The 25795-nt window shown below is 31.4% G+C and overlaps 1 protein-coding gene across 3 annotated transcripts in view; it reads left to right on the top strand.

Moving 5' to 3' along the window:
* Window positions 1–25795, top strand: part of LOC145935845 (uncharacterized) — a 265904-nt gene that overhangs the window by 6049 nt on the left and 234060 nt on the right. For all 3 annotated transcript variants that reach the window (XM_083037499.1, XM_083037500.1, XM_083037501.1), the window contains exon 2: window positions 9177–9227. In XM_083037499.1, coding sequence (XP_082893625.1) covers window positions 9177–9227 — 51 coding nt within the window. The remainder of the gene's footprint in view (window positions 1–9176; window positions 9228–25795) is intronic.

The following is a 25795-nucleotide window of genomic DNA, read 5'->3' on the forward strand; positions in this document are numbered from 1 at the left end:
ATTTCGCGACCTGGATTTAAAAAATGGGGGGCCACAAGCGCAGCGGATTGTTAAATTATATGACTTTAAAGTATGTCAGACACACATATATGTATATGTGATTATATGTCTTTATTCGGTGAAAATTTTCTATTTCCCAAACAGACACTGAAAGACAAGCGAAAGAGTGTTACGTGGTATCAAATAGGATCAACATGTTCGATAGATTGCTGCAATTTTTCTCAAATCCACGCGAAAATCTCCAGGCAACGACCAATAACCGGAATTTATTCTTTCAAAGCGCGCTACTATTAGAGCTTTTTGACACCATGAATTCGTAACGCATTTCGCTCGAAACGGACGGAAATTTTTGGCGAGAATCAAACTCTCTTTCTCTCCGGTTTCAGTAGATACGCATTTTCATTGGCGTTTTCAGAAGCGATTCTCGCGTGCATGTAACATTCCTTTTTGCAAAACTTCGGTGTCCGAAACAATGTCGGTCCTTTCGCGTGAATCGGCTTTTTTTTTCTCGCGTTTTTATTTCGCTGAGGGCATTTCGCACTATAGCGATCTCTATATAGCAACCGATTGTACGAGCTTTTACAAATCTCGGGTATCCACTAGCGGAGGTTTTCGCGAAATTTCAAGCATAACGTTTCGCCACTTATAGCGCACGGTTGCAAATTGAGACTAATCGTTCTCCGGTTTATGCATTTTATCGCCAAGTATTTACGAGGGTCGCCAGCACCCGAGGAAGCGTGTGCTGGCTAGTTGCGCATATTTTTAATCCGTATGATACCCATGGCGAGATATAAACCGGCTGTTGATTTTATTCCGGCATCCGATTACAAAATCGAACATTCGCGTGTGAGCGGATTAGTCGCTCGGATTTCTTCCCCGCAATTTCACGGACGATCATGCGAATAATTCGAACCGTCGTTGTAATTGATGCGCGATCGATATATGTGCGCCTTTATTTCTCGCGGCCATTACCAGTCCTCTCTCGTTATCATGTCGATGCTGATTTATTTCAATGTGTGTTCGACAAAACTGCGTCCGTGCATAACCGCCGACATTTTCCGCAAGAAAATCTTTCCTAGTTGCTGAGAGTCTTACCCTTTCTCATAGTAAAACAATTATAATACCTCTTTGAAATATTATCTCTGAAAACCCTGGGACGTATCAATTGATAGATATAACAAATATCGACAATGGAAATTGATTTTCACGACCGTCTTTGAACTAGAAAACGTAAGTCTTAATATATACACAATGTTAGAAAACAAATAACATGAATAATTAAGTAAATTTAACACTATATGTATATAATGTGCAGGAATATAGCGAATTGACTCACTTTTTTAAAGTGATAAAAAATATAAGAACTAGAGTCTATAATATTTAAAAATGACGAAATTTTTACTTGATCAGTTACTTGATAATATCACAATCTAATTCTCATTTTTCAAATTTAATTAATTTGTTTTTCTTTGAATTTTACTTTACTAATCAAAGTTTGTAATCATAAGATTACAAATTTTGTAATAAAAATAAATAGATAATGAAGGATATCTAATAATTACTTATATATATTAATATATATTAATATATATAACGTGATGAGCATAATATTGAAATATTGCGTTTAAAATTTATTTTGTTATTTTTATTTATTCTGCGTTCAGTTTGTCACAGTTTTCCTTTAGATTTTTTCCCGACATATAACGACTCTGAATGTAATTTCGACATATGTATATTCTAAAAAAATATCTACAGTGTTTCATGATAAATCCAGATAATCCAGATAATTGTAGAGAAATTGTATGTACCCGCGCAATAAAAGCTGAATAGTATCGCTAATCAAAAATTTATTCGAAATTATGCAATAAGAGAGAACGTTAATTCTCGCTTGTATCAATATTATAACTGATGAAACGCAATATAATATCACTCTAAAGCAACAACACAAAAGTTACAAAGTGATCGTATAAATTTAATTGCTATAAATTGAAAATTTATGCAATAGCAAATCGTAACAGAATTGTATTATCGGAAAATCGTAAAATATAATATTATTATTAATGTTGTCATTGTTTTTAACTCTGTTATTATTATGAATTATGATTATTAATGTATGTATTTCGTAATGTTTACGGTTATTATGTTAAAGAGGAAATAAAATACATGCGATGTTAATTTATTCGCATATCGGGAACGTATCTGATGTATATACGTGTGTGTGCGGACATTGACATATTATTACATTCAACGAATCAAATATTTTACATTGGTCACGTTGCGACAAAATATCACGTTTTTTGCCAACCAATGTATTAATTATGCAATCTGCAATGGTCGCCATCTTTCGTGATCACCGGCTAATTTGTTTTCTACGTACGCTCGTGGGAAATCGCTAGGAACGGGTGGCGTAACGAAAACGCTAATTACAATTGCGGAACCGCAGTCCGAAACAGCGGGTTGGCACGCGCAATCGCGAGCATTGGAGCACGAAATGGATTAGTCGGGATTAAAATTTGATCAAAACCACGAGCCGAGGATCGCGCAGATAATTAAATGTGCATCTATTTTCTTTCGTGTGCAAGAAAATCTTTGCCATTGACTTTCTTACAAATTTTTGATTTTTTTCAACTGTTATATTGCTATTGTAATAAACTGATACTTAGGTATGTGATTTAATCTCGTGATGTATATCTCGAGATAAATTTTCCGCTTGACAACATTCGCGATTGATAAAGCAAATCTGTCAATTTCGCTAGAACTTCTTTGTTTTGATCAATAAATGCTCGTATAATCTGTTTTAAATAAACATAGAATAAACTATAAAACACAGATTAAACTATAAACGAACAAAAATCAAAATATTTGACATATTTTGCTTTATTTTATAAAATTATATTTTATAATTTGTAATTATAATTTATAAATATTGCAAAAAGAAATCAAAATATGCCAAAGTTCATAATTTGTTTTTCAGGAAAATTATTACATTATGGCTGTGTTAAATTCAAGTTATGCTGTATATATCTTGAATATTTTTCATATAAAATTGTTAGATAGAGTTTCAGAATATGCAAATAATAAAAATTGATTTTTACAAAGGACCACGCACCGGTCATAGGGGGAAAATGTCTTTCTGCGGATTTGGCTAATTTTTGGATATTGTGTAGTTCTCGTCATTCTGAACAAATGTCTCAATGGGCAGAATGATCTAATGAGCCGTTTCCGTGCTACAAGCCCTGAAAGGTCCAGATTTAACATGTAAAAATATAAGTTTTTCGACTGGAAATAAAGAAGGATGGATTTTTCTTCTTCAATTCTTAACTGTACTGATGATAATTATTGTTAAGAGTTGTATAAAGACAACGGATGTTATAAACTATATATATAATATCAATAAATATATATTCAACTTATACATACACATTATATGTCCACTTTTATAATTGACATACATTATAAATCCACATAGATTGGACTGTACTACATACATCCGTTGTCTTTATACGACTCTAAACAATAATTGTCATCAATACAGTTAAGAATTGAAGAAAAAAAATCCATCCTTCCTTATTTCGAGTCGAAAAACTTATACTTTTGCATGTTAAATCTGGACCTTTCAGGGCCTGTAGCACGGAAACGGCTCATTAGATCATTCTGCCCATTGAGACATTTGTTCAGAATGACGAGAACTACACAATATCCAAAAATTAGCCAAATCCGCAGAAAGACATTTTCCCCCTATGATCGGTGCGGGGTCCTTTTTATTTTATAACTGTTTCCATCATGCTGTCAATATTCCTATCAATAAAGTTTGTGATTTAAATATGTATGAAATAAAACATATAACTTTAAAAAAATTAATTTTGAATATTTTTTAAACGTGAATATTTAGAAAATAATGATTACAATTTGCGAAAAAAGATATATCAGAATTTCAGTCAACAGAATAATGGTTATAATTCTACATTAAAACTATAATATTTTGTTTCTTAAAAAATTGTTTTGTTGCTTTAGCATTAATTTTATTTGAGAAAGAAAAACATACACATAAAAAATAAATAGCGACACTTTTCTTTCGTTATTCAATAAGATTTATAGCACTTATTTAAAAATATAAAATATGTGAGAAAGAAAATTTTGCTAAGCTAAGAAAACTTAATGAAGCCCATGCATGATACAATCATTTATGGTTTAACGCATTATAAAGTTTATTAAAAATGCTGCAAATATTATAAAAATCAATCAAATATTTTTTAATATAATATTTAATATACAATATTTTGCTTTTATGTTATATATGTTATGTTGCTATTTTTTTGTTACATATATTAATACATTAAATATAATTCTACTTGAGTAAGAGGAAAGTTATATATATGAAGAGATACAATATACAAAGAGGCAAAATGTCACAAAGTAGAATATTTAAATTGCTGTTCTGCATGTATTACATGCGGAGAACAGGCAAAAATTGTTCCATTAATGTCTTTCGCGTTTGAAGCTGAAATTTACAAGCAAAAGTTCATCCACTTTGGTTACTGCAAGCTTGATACGAAAACACTAACTAAACCGTGCACCAAATGCAATTAAAAATTTATCGATAATACCATAGCGACCGAAGAAAAATTGGGTTCTACTAAAATAGTTAGACTATTGCTTTTTTGCGGTGTTATGACCACAAATGTATTGACATCAATTCTCCTTCCCTTTATCAATTCTCGTATGATCTCACTGATGGATGTGATCGCATAAATCAAAAAGATAAGAATAAAGAAATAAAATAGCCTTAATACGTATCGCGAAATAAATGAGATAAATGTAATGGAATTGTAATTTTATCATTAATATAATGATCAATACATCAAGCACGAATGCAATTTCGCAAAATATATATGTATAAAATCTGTGAAAAAATATATTTGAAATTAAAAAATTTTATATATTAAATATAAAATTTTATATATTAAAAAATTGTATATATAAAATACATATATAAACATACATTCATCGACATTTCCAATTATCATACGAATTTCTGTTAATTTCTAATGAAAGACATATTACTGGAAAATTCCCGATCATCAATGTCCATAGCCTGTCATTTTGCTGCATAATTTCGTGCTTGATTTTCTATGCGTATAAAATAGAGAATTAAAATTTCGCTTAATCAAGCTATGTTATGGAAGTTACGAATTATTAAAATATTATAAAGGAGGGCGAAATGAGAGCACACAAAGATGTGGGATGGACGAAACGAATCGCGTTAAAAGCTGGACGAATTGGTATTAAACAGTATATGAGAGTGCGCGAAAACGTGCGTCTCTCTCGAGGAATCAAATATCATCCTCTTTCTACGATCACAGCTGTCTAGAGCACTCGCTGTGACTGAATAATTATCCGAATGGCACATCGGAGACGGCAGAGGTTTCCTCCGCGAAATGGAATTCCCGTTTCCTTTGTACGTGACCCGCCAATGGATTTTCCCGAGCGTTCTGATACTCGGAGCTCTCGTTCCACGTTCCATTCCACCGGATTGATTTGTTTTCAATTCGAACGCTCCTGGCGCTGACTCAAGGCTGAATTAATCGTAGTAGCAATCTAGGCTAACCATTCCTTGTCTGTTAACCAATCAACGACGGATTTTACCTGCCTAACGCCAAACAAATGTACATTGAAAGAATTTTGCCAGAAAATTACAAAATCCTAACGATACAAAGATTTTAGTCACGCTTATATAAGAGAACTAAATTAATACAAAAACTTTGTCATATAGTCTAGGGAAAAATTGCTGAAATATAATATCTTATATTTAACCGTTTAATATACTTCAACGTACTTTAATTATAGTGTGACGACTCTGTCCTGTCGAATTGTCAAATGCAATCAAAAATAAAAATTTATGGAAATTAATAAAAAATTTTAAAAATAAAAAAAATTTCTTTTTAATCTCATAAAAGGAAGAGACAATTAATTGATACATCACTCTAAAATAAAATGATTAAATAATTCTGATACCTTATTTAATACAATAATAATAAAGTATATTTATATAAATATATCCATGCGATTATGATATTGATTAAATAAGAATCGATATTGATTAAATAAGAATAAAATAAGAAATAGAATAAAATATAATAAAACTTGTGGAAGTGAGATATATTTTTATTTAGTATTTTTTTTTATTCCACCCATATTTTGTCTATAACTGCGTGTTCTTTATTTCTTATTGTACATATTATTTTTATTTGTTTTTGTATTTTTTCGTTCAATTCTGCGCAAACTCATTAATCTAATCTCTGCACTCATTTTCTATGAAACGTGACTTGGATTATGCGTTGTCATTAAATATGCAATTAAAAAAGCAGTCGACGCAAAGCTGTCACGTAATCCGGGTAACTCGGGCGTTCGAACAGAAAATAATTTTACGGTATGTCGGGTATCGGCAGGTTGACTTAATGCCATTACGAGTTAATAGACCGCGATACCGATAAATTCGCTGGTAAATGCCCCGTCAAAACTTCTCGCACGAGGCGAAGATTCGTAAGTGAGGAAAAAAAAGTCCGATCGGCGGAACTCGCAATGCAAGATGGTGTTTGGTTGCATCGACACGTTTCCGCCAGGCGACTGCGATTTTTCATCCAAGTTCCTGTCTTATTGTTTGTACGTTCTCCTTTCAGTTCTTTTCGGACCTCTTTTTTATTATTTCTTCGGCTTTGTGACACTTTCGACATAAACCGCATTCTCGACAATTAAATAGATGGAGGAAACAGAAAAAGGGGTGTGAGAAAAATAAAAGGGTAGAGAATGGACGGAAGTTGGAAATAACGAGCAGATTAAGAAAGTTGGACGCAATTACTGTGGAAGTAGGTCGAGTCATTTTAGAACATTATATACGTGGAGTGACGTAAATTAATCGCGACGGAAAATTAAGAATAATTATAAATACAATAATGAAGACTGGCGTTATTGTCAAAATTCGCCGACTGGTATCTGAGCGGAAATACACCAAAGTTCGATTTCAGCAAAAGATTTTGAAAGAAATTTTAATTTTTTTTTAAATTACGCTGTCAGAGAATCTAAGATAATCTTGATTTCGTATAATTTTATGATGAGACCGAGCGCAACCATCGCAAACACCGGAAAGTGTCGAATTTTCTTTGCACAAGACGCGAAGCTGAGGAAATATTTGACTGCGCAATTTGCGCTCGTCGGTCGTTTATTGAGTGATAAAATGCAGACGACGGTCTAAATTGGATGGCGGAGATGTTTCAGTGGAAATGTAACCGGGGAAAGTGCTCAAGTCCGGTTTTTCGGTTTATGAGGCAATTTTCGAGATTCAAGATGACCGGGGCAAACTCTAGGAACGTGGGAGGGCTGTAAAGGGGTTAACACAGTTTCGTCGGGCAGTAATCGCGGAGCGTAGTAAAATAGGGTATAGGGCCCCTTTCATTCATGCTGCGTTGGATAGTCGCACGCAATTGTACAGCGTAATTATCCGGAATTAATCGGGATAAACCGCTTAATTATCACGTCTCGTACAAAGCTCATTTGTTTCTCAGTATATCTGTTAGCCGATTTTGGACAAGCGAAATGCCGCTAAATGCGCGCTAATTATCATCGGTGCGGCATCGAATCGTCGAAACTGACGGTCCGTGCTATGTTCTCTCTCGTTTCCGCTCCTCTACAGCAAGTTGCAATCCGAAGATATTTAAATGCAAATCCGATGTAATCAACATGTCTGGTGCAGATTATGCTAGGAATTTCTCGGAGGATGGAAACGATTTCAATAAATATTAAGTCGCGCGAGCATATTCTGAATAATTTCACGCGTGTGGATTTTCTTCCGTTAATTAGAGAATTTTCTTTTAATTAGAGAGTTTTCTTTAATAGCAGGACTTTACTGACAGCATTCTTTTTTGTCTTTTAAGAAAAAGATATAATAACCGAAAAAATTGTTCACTCTGTTATCAATTTTTGTAAAATATGTGACTGTTACAAATTTTATTATATAAAAAAATTTGTTATCAAGTAAATTTATTCTAGTAAAATTGAGACAAAAATAAACGTTAAAAGCATTTAGTCTTTTTGCGTTATTTTATAAGCCTTAGATTCAGAATATTATTAGAATATTAATATTTTTTCACCGAATCTTTGTTGCAGATTTAAATATTGCAACATATAAAATAAAATAAAAAAATCTATAAAATAAGCTCTGTTTCCAAACTTATATAAAATTGAATTTTTTCTGTCATGTATGGGGAAAAAAATCGCGCAAAAATTACCGCAAAAAATGATACAGATTTTACGGGGTTTCAAGTGAACATCTGCGAAAAAGATGAATCAGCGCATCGCAAATCAGTAGTAGCCGCAATCAGCACGGATAGAAACGCGTATATCGACGTTCACCGAAAACAGCTTAATATATGGCGCAGGAATATATGGCGAGTGCGACGGCTTAATTAAATTGCCGCGAGATGTACGTGACTCTGTTTCGGTCGCTTCGTCACTCTGGCGGAATAAGTTCGCGATGCCGAGTTATTTTGCCCGGTTCGTCCATCGGCGCGGTTCCCTCCTTCGTGTCCTCGGCGTAGCAATTAAAATTTACGTATTTCTCTCCAGCAATGACGAAGCATCCGCATGACGATATCGATCCGGATCAACATTTTACCGTGAATTTATCGTTTTGATATAACGATGCGCGCATCCACCGCGGCGATACCGCGTAAAGAGACACTTTGAATGCTATCCGAATCGGATTTATCCGCGATCCGGAAATATCTCGCCGTATACACTATAAAGAGAGACAAACGATCCTAGCCGCGACTTGTTTTTTGCACAAAGATAAATTCTTCCGGCAGAGATCGAACGTCGGAAATGCGCATTTTGAATTTGAACATCCATCCGAGTATTTACAATCGTTCTGTCGAAATTCATGTCTTGTCATAAATGTGTATACTTAGATATTGCGATGTAGATGGATTTTTTTCACAGCGAATTTTTTTTTTATATTGTAATGGCGCATTTTATGACAACGATTTATCGCGGTTTATCTCTTCACTTTTTTGACTAAAAGTACCTGTCGATATTAGCGATATGGTTTAGCGAATATACATTTAATGTCGATCGTTATAAATTTATCATTTCGTTAACGGGATTTTCATCTCTTTTTGTAGAGTAATCGCAGCCAACCAGCCATTGGATTGAAGCAGACGCCGAAAGCACGGGTGAGTGGTATAATTTTTACAAATAATAATCTCTGTAATAATAATTTTCCGTTTAATTCTACACAAATTGCAAGCTATATCTCTATCTGTTATATTAAATTAAAATTTACGTTATTATTATCGCGCTGTATATCTTATTTAATATGTGCAATTAATGTGTGCATATATGTATATGTGTATACTTTATTATTTATTATTTAAAATTAACACTCTATGCTAGCATAACAATTTTTTTATAAAAAATATGTCTGGAGAAAGAAATCGTAAACTAGAAATTGATTTTAAATATATGTAGATCGTAAAACTTTCTACAGCAAACTTTTACGAAATCGGAGCATATAAGTTATGGCCAACTAGAGTACGCTGGACATGCATACAAATGAGTCACTAAATGACATACTTGGCGATATAGCTCGCTATACGTTATGTAAAAGTTTGAGCTCAAGTTTGATCCTCACTGGGCCTACTTTTTTTTACGAAAGCGTTATATCTGTCTACTCGAAGATATTTCAATGGCAGTAATGTGCGCTTAGTAATATATGCATTTTAAGCGATAATATGCATTTTCGCCGATTATCATTCTCAGAAAATTAAAATAACACACATAATTATTACTATACTATTTCTTGAATTAAATAAAGTTTGTCATTTTAAAGATCTCTAATTTTATAAAATTTTGATAACTGCCTGGGGAAAATATTTTTTTATTCTTTACAGATTGCGTGAAATCTATGATACATCCATAAATCGATATGATTAGCTAATTTATTGTTATTAGTTATTATTTTCGGTGTTAAAACAAATTGTTTTAAAGATAGTATTTTTAATATAGTAATTTATTGATTGCGCGAAAGAATAAAATTTGTTTTTATTACTCTCTTTTCTTTTTTCCCTCTTATTCTGGATTTTTTATCTATTACGTACTTTTTCATGCTTCCTCATCTCATTCCCTTCCGTCAGTCAAATGAAAGTCGAAAGACTTTCGGAAGAAAAAAAAAGGAACGTTGAGAATGCGAACGGTAACGTCGACAGAACGACGTGAAATCGTGCGGCGCAATTTCGTGAGATTGCTCGCCGAGGCAACTCGCCGAGAGGAGGACTATCCTCGTGGAAAGGAGCTTCTTGGGGACGTGGGGGATGCGCGCATTTTTTTTCTCTCTTCGCGAGTTTCGTCGCGCGAATTTCGTTCAAGAAGAAAATATCTAGTAGTAGAATTCCGCGACAGGTCAGTTGTAAACATCGTCCGTATAACGTTTATATTATCTTCTCTATTTTTCAACCGTAACATATTAATTAATTATATTACCATAATAATGTTACTGTTGTTAATATTATTTTTTTTCCACATATATATCTGTTTTTAAACGCGGTTGAAATATATACAGCATTTCAAATTCCATTTTACAATCAATCATAAACTCGGCTTCGCTTCGTGAGCATCGATATGTAAATCGCACCCTGCGATTGGTAACTATCCTAGGTTGAAGGGCAGATCTGGTAGTTTAATTTAACTAGTTGGTAGGATAAGATTATGCCCTGGAGGATGCACCGGCATACATAAGGTGTTTACTTATACATATACAAGGATGACAAAATATACGGAACACATCAATGGATTTACGCGACTTGCATTTTATTCTGTGAAAAGAATAAAAAGATATTTTCCTCAGGAAGTTACGAAAATTAACAATTTTCACAAATCGATTTTTGAAATGGCAAACTTTGCTTAAAAAGTATTATAATTTTTTTTTATACTGTAGGTATTTTTCTCTTACGTTTTTGTTACAGTTAAATTTTGTACATTATTCAATTAGAATATTTATCTGAAGTTAAAACAATTATGTTGTTTTTTCATTTTCTTTTATTGGAGCACTTTTATGTAAGTTTTGCATTGTACTCTAATGATCATTCTTGCTTAAACGACTATGACAGATTACGCGTAATCAAAATTACAGCGTACTTTCTTATGCTTTTACAACCGTCGTAGAAACTTCTCTCCAACGATAATAGTAAAATACGACTATACTCTCCTTCTTTCTGTTCTCGCGTTCTTTTCTTGTAATTGAAGCATGATAAAATGGATTAAATTTAATTTTTGCTATTTGAACACGGATATTTATCACGAATATTATATTTATAATTGCACAGAACATAAATGATCGGACAATACAAAATAGAACATATATATTATGAATTAAGTGAGAATTTAACATTGAAATTATTATTCATTGAATGTATTTTCCGATTCAATTTCTCGAATTTATTGATAATAAAAAATTACAGAACCGTAAGTTAATCGTTAGTTAATTACTTTATTTTTCGCAATATTTTTCAATTAATTTTCTTTTATAAGCAATCTAAAAAAATTGTTAGATACTCTTGATTGTTATCAAGAAATTCGAAATTCATACTATTGAAACAAATGCACAAAGTAACATCTTGTGTATGTACATGCGGATTATCTTGTTATTATAGGATGAATTAGAATCAAATGTTTTTGTAGAAATTAAACTTTAGCGAGAAATTAAAAGATCTTGTAACGGTTGTTGATCATAATACGCGTTGTAGAAAATAACTCCAAAAACATGAAGGTAAAAGTGACTGGAATATACGTAGTTTTGTAATTGCATCCTATTTTTACATAATTTAAAGCATTATGCCGTGCTGCTTTTTTCCGTTTCTACTCCGAGTGCTGCAAGTTGTCACAGTTATAAACTGTATTTGTGTGGTTTCGTCATTTCATATGTGTACAAAATATGCAAAATACATTTTTTTTTAGTAAAGATTTATCATTAACATTGCAAACAACATAAATGTCAAAGAGATGTTACCAAACTATTTGAAAAATCTTCTAATCTTTCATTTATTATATATATATACTCAACATGATATTATATTCATTGTTATGGTATAAATTATTAATAATAAATAATTAATCAATATTGTCATCGTATTAATTAAAAATTACAATTTTGATAACTGAAATAATATTTACTTACTTATACTAAATAGTAACTTACATTAAATAGGAACGAGAAAAGCTATTGTTTGTTAGATTCCTCTGTAACCGATTTGTTCGGAATGCAAGGCCATTGTGTTTATAATTTCAGAGGATATAAAGGATAACAAATGTTCATAATATAAGATAGGCTAGCTTATCTACTCAAGAGATAAATTGTGAAAATTAAGAACAGCAGCAGTTAAACGGTATACTCGCTAACACACTAGTTTTGTTAACATGTTCTCTTACTTTTCGTACGATGCATGTCGCAGCCTGTCGCAGTATTTTTTCCCAGATGACAACGGTGACATTCTCGAGCCGTCCAACATGATTCCGCAAATTTATCTCGTTCTATGCTCTGACGTTACTCGCCGCTCGACTCAGCTCGTTATGTTTGAATTTTAAAAGCGACTCAGCTCGTTAGTCTGAGACTTTCTGATCTAGAATCGTCATCTTGTTTCGTTATAGGGTAAAAGATTTAATATGTATATTAATTAAAATTTTTCGTAAAATGTATCTCTACTATCCTTTATAAAATTATACGGTATTTTAAATTCTCATATTTCTTTCTCTTTGATTGAAATAAATTTTTAATTATAAAATTTATGATTGAATACTTTTCATTCATATGGTATTTTTTATCTTAATATTCAGTTTTTAAATATATATATATTTGGATACAGAATTGGAGAGAGATCTTACGTATATTTTTAGATTAAATACGTATATGCAATGTCGTATCGTTTTTGTATCTTTTTTTTTTATACATGAACATCTAAAACATCAACAGTAGATTTTTCTTTTAAACAAAAATTATCAAAAGAAACTAATATTTTTCTTTATTATTAATCTTTAATAAGATTACGTTCTTAATCTTGAATATAGTTGAATTATATCATGTAACTGGGGAAAATATTAACTTTTTTGATATTTTTATTAAAAAGGAAAATCTATTGTTGTTTATGGTATGAAAAAAGTAAGGAAAACATACAACATTGCGTATACGTATAATCTAAATATACATCTGAGATCCCTGTACAAGAAATGTTGCCAGGCTTTTGCATTTTCCTGTTTCTCCTTTTCTTCCTCTCTGTATTTTTTTTTCTGCGTGTCGACAGAGCTATTACACGTCCTTTCTTGTTATTAGAGCTCTTTTTGTTCTTTTTTTTTGCGTATCTTATAGCGAGATGCAATGATTTGTCGCATCATACATCGGTGCTTACGATAATTAATATCTCCGTGCTTTCTCTTATTAGCGTCTCTTGTAATTAACTAGTATACTGCGCGCCGTATATTTCTTGGTGACGTAATGAATTAGCCAGCTTGCTAATTACAATTACAAATAGCTACGCGACCTTCTCGCCAACCTCGCCGCCGAATGTCGCTATAAGAGCATTTTGCCTCTCCAGTAATTCAGCCCTCCTTCGAGACACTTGCATCTCTCTCTTCTCTTCTCTACACCGCTCCTTATACCATATTATCTCATAACATGCAAATAGTCAAGTGTATTGGATATAATTACGGAGTGTGAGGGTGAGTTGAGTTTCCTATATATTACGTCGAAAAGCTTGTTATAATCTATGATTGTTCGTGTCGCGATCGAAAGGAAACTTCGAAACTTTAATACATAGTTTAATGTAGTTGTGGCGCTTCGACCGGAATTAAGATTGAACGTTTCCTGAATGTTTACTTTATGTTTCGAGATATTTTTCCCGCTTGAGTCACATGTATTTTCGACTCGAGATATCCATAAAGGATACGGCGTTACGGAAATCGTAGATTGCACTTTGCATTCGGTTCATAACTCGACGGATTTATGCACAAATCAGAATTATTTCCACGTCCGTAAGCCATGATGATAGAGTTGTCGACGACAACAACTGTGTTTGTTTCACAAAATTCCAAATATGAGTTTCGTTACGGACTTTTCGAACTAGTGTTCTTCGCAATTGTGCGTTGCTATGAAGTAAAAGACTCGTTACAAAAATTAATTAAAAAATATTATATAATATTTAAAAAAATTGTTAATATTATATTAGTCAATTGATTGATATTAATATTTGTTTTTATTACATAATATTTGTAATATAATTTTTTTATTGTACAATATTTATTATATAATATTAATTAATTAATTTGCTAAACACTTCTCTTTTTTTTATATACATTAGATATTTTGTTGTATTTTTAAAATAAAATCCATAATGAATTTTTTATTTATCATGAATTATTGAAATTTCTTTTCAAATATCTAACTTTTTAATTTTATTTTTATAGCCTTACTAGTATAATTATTTAAAAAATATCCTTATATTTTAGCAGCAAGATATATGTCACTTTATATCACTTTATATTACTTTATATCACTTTATATCACTTTATATCACTGCAGAAAGTATGCGAATAAATATTGCGCTGTTTGTACCTCCTTCAACATATTGAAGCAGCTATGAAACATTCAAGAAGCTTAGCCTCTTGCTTTAACCTATAGAGTTATTTTCTCTTTGGAACAAGTGAAGAAGAATACATTTTTAGTGAGATTTGTATCTATCCGCTGTAAGCTCTTCTATAGAGTATTTCGTCTTCGTAAGTCTGTTTGCGCCATCAACAACTTCTGTCATGGTTTTGCCGACACATCAATCTCTGAAATAGAATTTCTCTTGCCGAAACATCAATCTCTGGAATAGAATTTTTTTTACGGAAATTTCTTTTTTACAATAGATTTGTATAAAAACATATTTCTCTCTCTCTCTCTCTCTCTCTCTCTCTCTCTCTCTCTCTCTCTTCTTTTTTTATTGATTTTATTATTATAGTCATATGCGCGTTTTTCAGATTAGATTTTTCATAAAAGATTACTCGATCCTCTCTCTCTCCCTCACTCTCTCTCTTGCTGATGCATAATTTGTTAAAAATGGTAACCAATTTTTCAATGGCTCTCGGTACTTTATTTCATTTTACATGTACCTTCAAATCTCGCCTTGGGAAAACGTACATACAGCGTTTTCCGTCAACTTGTCCGATTTCTCTCCCTCCATTTTAGACAGCAAGAACTTTAAGAAACGAATGTGCGATCTCTTCTTCCTTCCGCGGCGCATTCATTTTGTAACATGTTCGTTCCTTTCGTTGTATTTTGCGGAGTAGCTGCAGCTGCCCGCCGGAGGAAAGGCCGATAAATCTCAAGCTGCAACGGCGGAGACCCGTTGTAATAAACCACCAGAGCGACGAAAGCCGTCCTAGGGCGGCTACCTCCGTTTCCCTTCGCAGGTATTAAGGATGCAAAAACGCACATTTCAAAATTCGCGTTGCTCAAGTTTGAACATGACACTCTTTATGTCTCTCGCAAAATCTTGCGCGACATAGAGAAAACTTTGGAGAAATACGTTATCCAAAACTTCGTTCTTGGTTGTTATAGCTAGTGAGATCTAGCTGTGCTTGGGGAGAAAGGGAAAAGGTACTTTTCTCGATTACAAAAATTAAGGAAAACGTTTTTCTTCTTCTCACTACTTTGAAACTTCGTTGTTAACAAAGATCGTGAACTTTCATTATCAATCTACCGTGAACAATCTCCGATCTGCAGCTTTGTTTGTGTTACGATTTGTTTTTACGCAATTGAGAAATGTCACGCCCGAGAAATATAGACATGGAAAATTTCCAAGACGATCTATACATTCGTTATTACCGAATAGCACTTTGGTCGAAAGCTCGATAGCTCTATACTCTCAATGTGCGTCCTACATCCTCGTGCTGTGGAACTCTCCTGTTCGGATAAATGTACAATTGAATTCTCTTCGTGAGTGTATGTGTGTACGTCCACTGCGGGGAAACTTTGTTGTAACTGAGAAAATGTATCTTTCGTCGATTTCTATCCATTCAATAGCGTATATAACCAGGCGAGAAGATATCTTCAACACTGAGACAAACTTGGGTCAACTAGTTAACTTCGAGATAGTAACGATAGATTGTGATTGGCAACGAACTTTTTAAATCTTCTATATTTTCTTTTTCTCATTCTTAATTTCTGTAATTTCTGTTTTAAAATACTTTTTTGCGTTTTAGTAAAATAAAAAAAAAAATGATAAATCTGTAAGAAACTGTAAACTGTGATGTGCAATACATATACATATATATGTATATGTATATATTATATATTATTATTATTTTTTCAATAAATATGAAATTTATTCAATCATAATATTGCATATTGCAAGCATGATAATTCATTTAAAGTTAAATTATCATCTTAAAATCGAATGCATTGCAAATTCCAATACTAAATGGATGTAAAATTATTATTTTCTCTCGCGTTTTGCACAAGCTTTCCATTTAAATGATAGATAATATTTTATCGCGAATAAAAGCAATAAAAATAAAAGTGCAAAACGAGAAAAAAGAGTTTTATCGACTATAATTAAGCTGTAAAGAACGGTGTTTTTATTGTATAATCGTAATGTCGACTCATGTGTGACTTTGTAAAGTAACACGAGATATGTCATTCAAATACTTTTTGAAGCATGAAATAACGAATAAAGCGGGAAATTGATTAACAGTTAATAATAAAGAAACGCGACACCTGTACAGGTTCTGATAAATGTGTAATTCAGAGTATGTAATATAAATTATATTATCGAATTTTTTTCTCTTTTTGAAAAAGTTTAACAAATCGTTTGTAATTGCATCATGTTTTCTGATTATACACGTTTATATAATTCTACAATGCGAGAGTTTAGTATTTTATACGACGAAAGAAATCTATACATATATCAAAGATTGATTGGAAAAAAAAAATATATATATATATATCACAGGTTCTTTGTATTGTGTCTTGATTTGTGCTTAGTTTTGCTGTTTATACATAATGATAAATATGTGTTTTGTTTTTTCTCTCTCTCTTTCTATCAAATAAACTTTTTCGCAACTATTGCACTCAAACTTGCTAGCAAATCTTTTTGTAGCATATCCGCTTATATCTGCATATCTGTGGACTAAGCGGAAAAATTCTATCTTAATCCAGTTCGATATCGAAAACTTATTTTAACCGCTGATAAAATATTTCCTGTCGATTCGATGTGAAATTTTTATATGAGAACCGAGAATATCATAGCTCCTGATCGCGAAAATTCAAAGGATCTCTTTTAGTTGGATTTCTCTGATTTAAATAAGCTTTTTGGTGGAATTAATCAAGTTAATTTTTTGCTTTCTATCTCTTATAAGTCTATAATAAAACATAGTATTATTATAAATAGATATTATCTATATCTAATTCTATCTAATAAAAAAAATAATATAAATAATAACATAACATATAAAATATAAATAATATATATATCTAATTCTTTCTTTCTTTCCGTTTTGCCTAAGAAATTATTTTTAAATTTATATCTAGGAACGCATATTTCTATTTAAGAAGAATTGAGTATTTATTAAAAAATAAGAATCATAATTTAAGAAATCATAATTTATATATCTAGCTCTATTACATATTTTGTATATATATATTTTCTCCCCTTCTTTTTTTTCTCATTTTTTTTCTTTCGGTTTAAAAAATATTTAATACCCATGAGAAATCTTTCTTTGAAACTTTACGCACATCACAAAAAAGATAAAAAAGTGAGATTTAGTTCATAATAAATTCTTCCACATCCTAGAATTTAGCCTGTATTCCAATCTTACAATTACTATCTTTATCGAAGAATTAAATATTTTCTTTTCACGAAAGAAATTTTAGCCGTCTTTTGTACGCCATTGCCTTGTTGCTCGTCCTCGAGATGTTTCCTGATCCTTGAATTCTTTTTGCCATGTTCCGAGTTTCGAGCCGTGTTTTTGTTTCCGCTTTTCTCTTTTTCACCTTTTGTTCCTTGTTCGCTTGACATCGTCCTTCTTTTCAGACTCATTCTTTTATCGCTTTTTCACATACTGGAAAGTGATATCGGTTGTACTACGTTTTCTACTGGACAGTCTTTCTAGACAATCGATGCTCGTAGATAGTTATAGTTTACTTAGAGCGATAGTTGTGTTTAAATTTCGTTTGAAGCAGAGAGAATTCATTAATTTTACTTTACAACAATCTGATATTATTCCATCATCGATTATACATTTTACATTACGTATATTATATTATGTAGATATTTTAAATGAACAGTTTTTAAAATTGCTTGTAGAATAACTTGTTCAAATTTTATCATTTAAATAGTAATAATAATAATAATAATTTAATTTATAATATATTTTTAATGTGATAAATTTATAATAATATATTTATTACACTGAAGATATATAATAAATATAGAATACGTAAATTAGGTAAATGCAAAAAATGTTTTAATATATTAATGATAAAAGACTTTTTTGAATATCTATATGGAAGAGTAAATTTGCACGTATTATTATTGATTCTGATTTTTATAATAATACTAGATAATATAAAAAATTTGAAAGATGCATTTTTTCTTTTTTAAGAAATCATATCTATTTCGTATAGGCAATAACCGCTATGTTTCGACAATTCGACACGAGAAGTCTCATTCTCATTCTCGATTTTATTTGCTGAATTATTTGATATAAATTTTATACGGCAACGGAATACGGCAAGATTCTCGGACCGCGAAAAGGATTTTTCGCCGAACTTTCAGGAATGTCTTTTATACGACCAATTCTCGCGTAGATAGTGGAAACTCCAGATGGCCTAGTGATACAAACAGATAGCAGGAATTGTTTCTCGCGCAGCGTGCGAATGTCTTTCGATAGATAGTGCTGACAGGGTTTACAAGCACTGCGGGAAAAACGATCTTATACAGCCACTCTTGCGAATGAATCTCGGGAAGAAGGGTGGAATCGCATTTTAGGTAATCGACAGCTGTTACGTTCGCTCGTGCATCTCTATTCTCAAAATTGTCCACCTTTTATCGTAAATTTAAAGTAAATTAAGAATATTTAAAAAATATATGTGTCTTTAATCTTTTGTCACAGTATATTATCACTGTGATATATATATGTTTAACCATATTTATAATAAAAAGAATTTTTCGGTGTTTTATAATATACTAGATATTTATATGCTTTGTTCTCTTCAAGCAACTAATATATAACTTGCTCATTTTGCATAAAATTGAGGGAGGACTGTCAAATAAAAGACCAAACACAAGAGCGATATTTTTTACAATAGTCATCCTGTTTCATTCAGAGAAACTCTCGATCTTTTTTTTTTTCGTCCAGTTTTTGTTTCGCGAAAGATGGTGGTGATTAGACGCAAATTACCGCAGAAAAAAAAGGAGAATTATGGAAAGCGAAGAAACGCGCGGAACTAAAGTTCTAAGACTGAAAAGTAAGGCAGACACAAAAGACAGAACTGTGCTGTATTATTATGCATGACTATGTCGATATTTCTACCTTTTCGTGATACTCCCAAGCAGACGAGAATAAAGAAACCCGTTGAATATCAGGAGAGAGAACGGTAAAGAAGAAGCAAAGGAGCATGTCGCCCTCTGATATAGCTATCAACATTGCTCTGTGTATGTGTACGTGAACAGAATTTTTTTCATTTAATGCAGTACACGAGATAGTACACTCTCTCCTTTTTGTCGAGAGAATGACATTTGAAGTTCGCTTGGAGAGGTACTCGATCTGAGAGAAGTTTTGAGGATATACCATTAACATCGAAGCTAAAGTTGTGAAAACTTATATGATATATGAAGTTTCAAGAAACGGAGAAAAGTATTTCTCACTCTCTGTATAATATTATGCGTACAGTTAATATTATATCTAAACTGCTGAATATTGTAATTTTAAATATATATATTGATTCATGAAAGGGGCTGTCTGCGCATTAAATGATTGAAATGTTTCAATGTACTTCACATCACGTATGAGAAAAATGTACAACCAAAATCACGTGAATAATGCTTGTATATATATTTCGATAATACTGCTGAAATTCAATAAAAGTCCGATATTTTATTTTATTTACGCGCTACCGCGCGTATATAAGCGCATTATTGGCTACGTACAGGTGGCCATAAAACGCGTTCGATATTACGGGACGGGAAAGCGACGAAACCGGAATTCCATGGTCATAAATTTTTGAATTAATAAATAATGCCGACGCGCACACGGTACATGTGATTGTGGCCGCGAACGACAAGGCGGGGTTCACCTAGATTACGAGCTACCATCGTCACTCGAAATAACTTAACTAGTTGCAAATGCACATGCACTGACTGCACTAAGGCTGGTTGGCGTGGCGTGACTGCGGTCAAGAACCGACCTCGTCTCGGGAGAGAGCACGTCGCGAAAGTCCTTGTGAAACAATAGCATTCAGAATGAATTCTATCAGATTGTTTTATCGTTCAAGCGCATCAAATATTAATAAATGCAGCCAGATTTCAATACGAATCATTCTATTTCAATCTACTATTTTTACTACTAATTTTATATATAATTTTGTAACCTTGTTAATTGCTTGTTTTAATAAATCAAGCGGTTTCAAGTTTATTTTTAATAGTATGCACACACACGAATATATAAATTGCGAATATATATACTTATAATATATGTATATATTAGAAGTTTATATTTCATTTCCTCAAATAAAATTTGTATGACTAATACTCTTTAATTCTACTGTGTATCTAAGTATTCAATATTATTTTATAAATTGCACATTCTTTTATTCATTAAATGATTTTTTTATAGCGATAATAATGTAATTTTGATCTTTTATAAAAAATTATTCAATTTATATAATTTAAAAAATGTACTTTTTATTTGAGACCGCGAGATGTAATTTTTCTTACGTTTTTTTTTAATTTCTTTGTAAAATGTGATATCTCTTTTATCAAAATTATATCACTTGTAATCCACTCTATAACTCGAATTTTCTATTCTATCAATTATTCATTTCCCCCACTCATGTTTTTGTAGATTGGATGCTAAGAGTCACGCGTATCTCGTGCTTGTTTACACTGTGATGGAAAGTTAAGAGGCTTAGATGCTAAGTTTCTGGCTATTGAAGCGCCAAGTAATCAATTTTGCTGACCTAGAAAGTCAAAAGGGCTTCGTTTACTTGCCTTCTCGCGCCCTTCTCTCGCCATCCGTTTTTTTCCGCTGATGGGATCCATCTCATCCTTCTTATGGCTTCTATGTGCTTGAGGATATCCTTCTTTTGCTCTCGACATCGGTTTCTTCGTTTATCCATCTGTCTTCCTCGTTTCTCCTGCTTATCTGTCCATTTTCAGCTCTACAGCTTCTCCATCCACCGGAACAGCGTCTGGATCTAGTGCACAGATATGGTAGTACAGTTAAAATCAGGCAGTGACCGAAAACTTCAATATTCCGGTTCTTGCACTGAGAAGAGGAGACCGGAAACGCGAGTGAAAGATATCGGCAGCTGCTAAAAGATCGTATAAATAAAATGGAATCGTAGGTCGTGGAATGCTTTTGATACGCGGATCAGACGTCGGGATGATGTTATGTGCAGCATTTCAAAGTCATCTAAGTCGTTCTATGATGTCGCACATCGATAAGTTCCATTTGAACGATATATTGCGAGAAAATATCGATTTGTATGTTAATATAAAGTATGTTTGTGTGCTATAATATTATTGACGCACCAAATATATATTCTTCGTTTTCTCAAACTTCATTTTTCCCTATGAGTTCAAGGATTTGATAATATAAAAATAAAAATTATATTCATATTTCCTGATATATTAATAAAAATTAACGTTAATATATATGTTAATTTTTATTAATCTATCAGGAAATATAATTTTTATATTTATTTTTATATTTATTTTATTTTTAATATAATTTTTATTAATATTTCCCGATCTTTGCCCAGATGTGCAATTTCTGAACTCGTGATTGAATTCAAAATATATGCGCGCACAGAGAAATTAATAAAGCGACTTCTTTCTCTTTGTCGTCGACGTTTGTGAAAGAGTATTTAATACCGTCAGCTCGGTTATCATTGTACCATCTTCAGCCACTGTCGGTGGACTTCTGTGTTTTTTCTCCAACTTTTATATGTGTTCATTTCTTCTTTCAATCCTCAGCACTTTCCATCTTTCTTCTTTTTTTCTTCGTAAGAGTACGATTATATATGCACACAAGCTCCACTTTACCTCTCATCGCTTCTTTGACTTAATTGCTCATTCAAGTTTTCACTCTAATTTGTTTACACTTGTGATGATGTCAGTGACATTATTGTATGAATTTTATCTACGCATATACAGCTAATTTTTGTCTGTGAAATGTTGATCTTTTTATTGAAATATTCGACAAAACTATTACAATCATACATATTTAAATAGTCATATTTGCAATTTGTATTTGAAAAACGATACAAATATTAAAAATGAGATTTGTTTCAATATGTTATAATAAGTAAATTATATGCATTATATATTGCTTTGAGATTAATAAACTATATTATATTTTGCTCGTATTAAGCCAAAACAAAGATAAGTAACTATAGATTTATATATTCCAATAAGAGCATTTTTTTCTCACAAAAATTGGCGTTACGAAAGTCTAGAACTAATGTTTTATTGATATGGCAGAAATATTGGGGGGGAGGCTATTGGCATTGAACGGAAGTTGGAATAAAGAAAAGTAAAAGTTTTTCGCGGTAAAACCGTCTGAACCTTTAAGAGTTTAATCGTTCCCTTCGTCTGTCTTTCGCAATCATAGATATCACCGGGGATTTATAGTTTCGACCTTTCCGGGCTAAAATGGGTCTCGCATTACCCGAGACGATAGTCGGGGAGCATAAAGTCAAGGGTCCCGGGCTTAAATCGAATTTACTTCGATATCGAATTTCGCCGGAAGCAAGATCCCTAGTGTATTGTCTTCTGAAAGACCGGAGACAATATCGCTAGAGTTACTTGATCGAAGAAATATATTGTTTGAATTTACTTTACAACGAAGTCAGCGAAAAGTAGCCACTGTGGCCACAAGTGGATAAGAGATCGACTGTCATGTCAATTTTTTTTTATAAATTGAGTTATTTTTTTCACTATTGATCTTATCATCTCTTAGCAAAGCTTACAAAACAGATGTGGTTTTGCTTTATTTATATTCCGCGATATAATTTAAAATTTAAATAAAATAAAAAATAAAATGCAAAGTGAATAAAATGGCAATGTTATTTTATTAATGTAGTCAGTAATTACAAAATGTTTATATATAATAAAATGCAACGTAAAGCTGAAGAAGTGACAAGATACGCAAGCTAGTCGCGTTTTTCATCATTTAATTCATGGCAATTTAAAGTTTTTGTTTATAGAAGGGGAATAAACACACACAGATATATGTTATTTAAATGTCAGAGAATTTAAATTTAAACGCGAAGAACGAGCTGAATTCATTATGACGTTGCCATCTCGCGAAAGAGAACGAAACTATGAACACAAACAAGATTGCATTTCGCTGCTATTTCAAACAGAAATCTTCCATACCGATATCCGGTGTATTTTCTGGCAGAAAACACTACATTTCAAAGTTAAAAATTCATTTTATGTAGCTGCACCGATAATTTAATTCTACGAACTCTTATTTGCATTTATTTGTTTTTACAAAAAGTACGAATAAATAAATAAAAAAACAACAAAAATATTCATATCATAAACTATTAATAATATCATTTATTATAAAAATTTAATAAATAATATAATCTATCTTAATATGAGATACTTAAAATAACTGCTTTTCTTTTTTATATTATAGATCTGTTTGCTTTAAATTAGAAATTGCAATGTAACTAAAACTTTTCATTAAGCGCATTTAATCAAGTGAGATTTAATTGTAAATCATTATATAACAGAATGATGTTACGTTGTATTTTATCACAATTTGTTTCTATATCAATACATATGTGTATCTTTACTACATGTATATTCATGCACATTTGTTTGTATCTAAGCATCAGATTATTATTATCGCGCAAAGAGGAAAGCATTATAATATTATTATTACTTTTATATTATCATTACGATATACTATTATGATAATATAAGGATAATTAATGTATGCATCCCTTGCTCGATTCTTGTATATTATTCGAAGCACGCATCGTAACCTAGTCACGTTAAGTAAAATAGAAACTGAAACCGTGTGACGCTTATCTTACATCTATTATATGCGCATACATTTTAAACTATCTTACTAAATTTATTCTTCTGTGTTAAAGGTATAATCGTTCGTTTCCCCGTGCCTAACCTTGAGCTAAGTCTGTAGATTTGTTTGGCGCCAAAGAAATTTTCAAGTCAATCGAAGATTCTCATTTATTGTTTACGATAGACTTTAGTAAATCAAAAAGTGTAATAAATAGATTTTATTTTACAAGTACATATTTCTAGTCTAATTGTCTGATATGTTTGTTATTTGCTATTGTATTGATATATACAGATATATCTTGATTGTGTAAGAATCATTTATTTACTGCATTTTCAAGTTATTTATTATGAAAATTAAAAATCGAATTAAATACATGTGAAACAAATCGTTATTCAGGCTATGTTCTCTGCTTTGATGTCTATTTTAATTTAACGTGAAAATTATGTATCTAATATACATATACAAATATTTATAAAATCTATAAAATTATTAGAAGATTAAATTCAACCAAGAGTGAAAATAAATCGCTATATTTGCTATTGTATTGATATGTACAGATATATCTTGATTGTGTAAGAATCATTTATTTACTGCATTTTCAAGTTATTTATTATGAAAATTAAAAATCGTATTAAACACATGTGAAACAAATCGTTTAAGCTATGTTCTCTGCTTTGATGTCTATTTTAATTTAACGTGAAAATTAGGTATCTAATATACATATACAAATATTTATAAAATCTATAAAATTATTAGAAGATTAAATTCAACCAAGAGTGAAAATAAATCGCTATATTTGCTATTGTATTGATATGTACAGATATATCTTGATTGTGTAAGAATCATTTATTTACTGCATTTTCAAGTTATTTATTATGAAAATTAAAAATGGTATTAAACACATGTGAAACAAATCGTTTAAGCTATGTTCTCTGCTTTGATGTCTATTTTAATTTAACGTGAAAATTATGTATCTAATATACATATACAAATATTTATAAAATCTATAAAATTATTAGAAGATTAAATTCAACCAAGAGTGAAAATAAATCGCTATATTTGCTATTGTATTGATATGTACAGATATATCTTGATTGTGTAAGAATCATTTATTTACTGCATTTTCAAGTTATTTATTATGAAAATTAAAAATCGAATTAAACACATGTGAAACAAATCGTTTAAGCTATGTTCTCTGCTTTGATGTCTATTTTAATTTAACGTGAAAATTATGTATCTAATATACATACAAATATTTATAAAATCTATAAAATTATTAGAAGATTAAATTCAACCAAGAGTGAAAATAAATCGCTATATTTGCTATTGTATTGATATGTACAGATATATCTTGATTGTGTAAGAATCATTTATTTACTGCATTTCAAGTTATTTATTATGAAAATTAAAAATCGAATTAAATACATGTGAAACAAATCGTTTAGGTTATGTTCTC

This window comes from Prenolepis imparis, unplaced genomic scaffold, assembly GCF_030444845.1.
Source record: "Prenolepis imparis isolate NDT839.2.m4 unplaced genomic scaffold, iyPreImpa1.0 SCAF_5, whole genome shotgun sequence".
Lineage (NCBI taxonomy): Eukaryota > Metazoa > Arthropoda > Insecta > Hymenoptera > Formicidae > Prenolepis > Prenolepis imparis.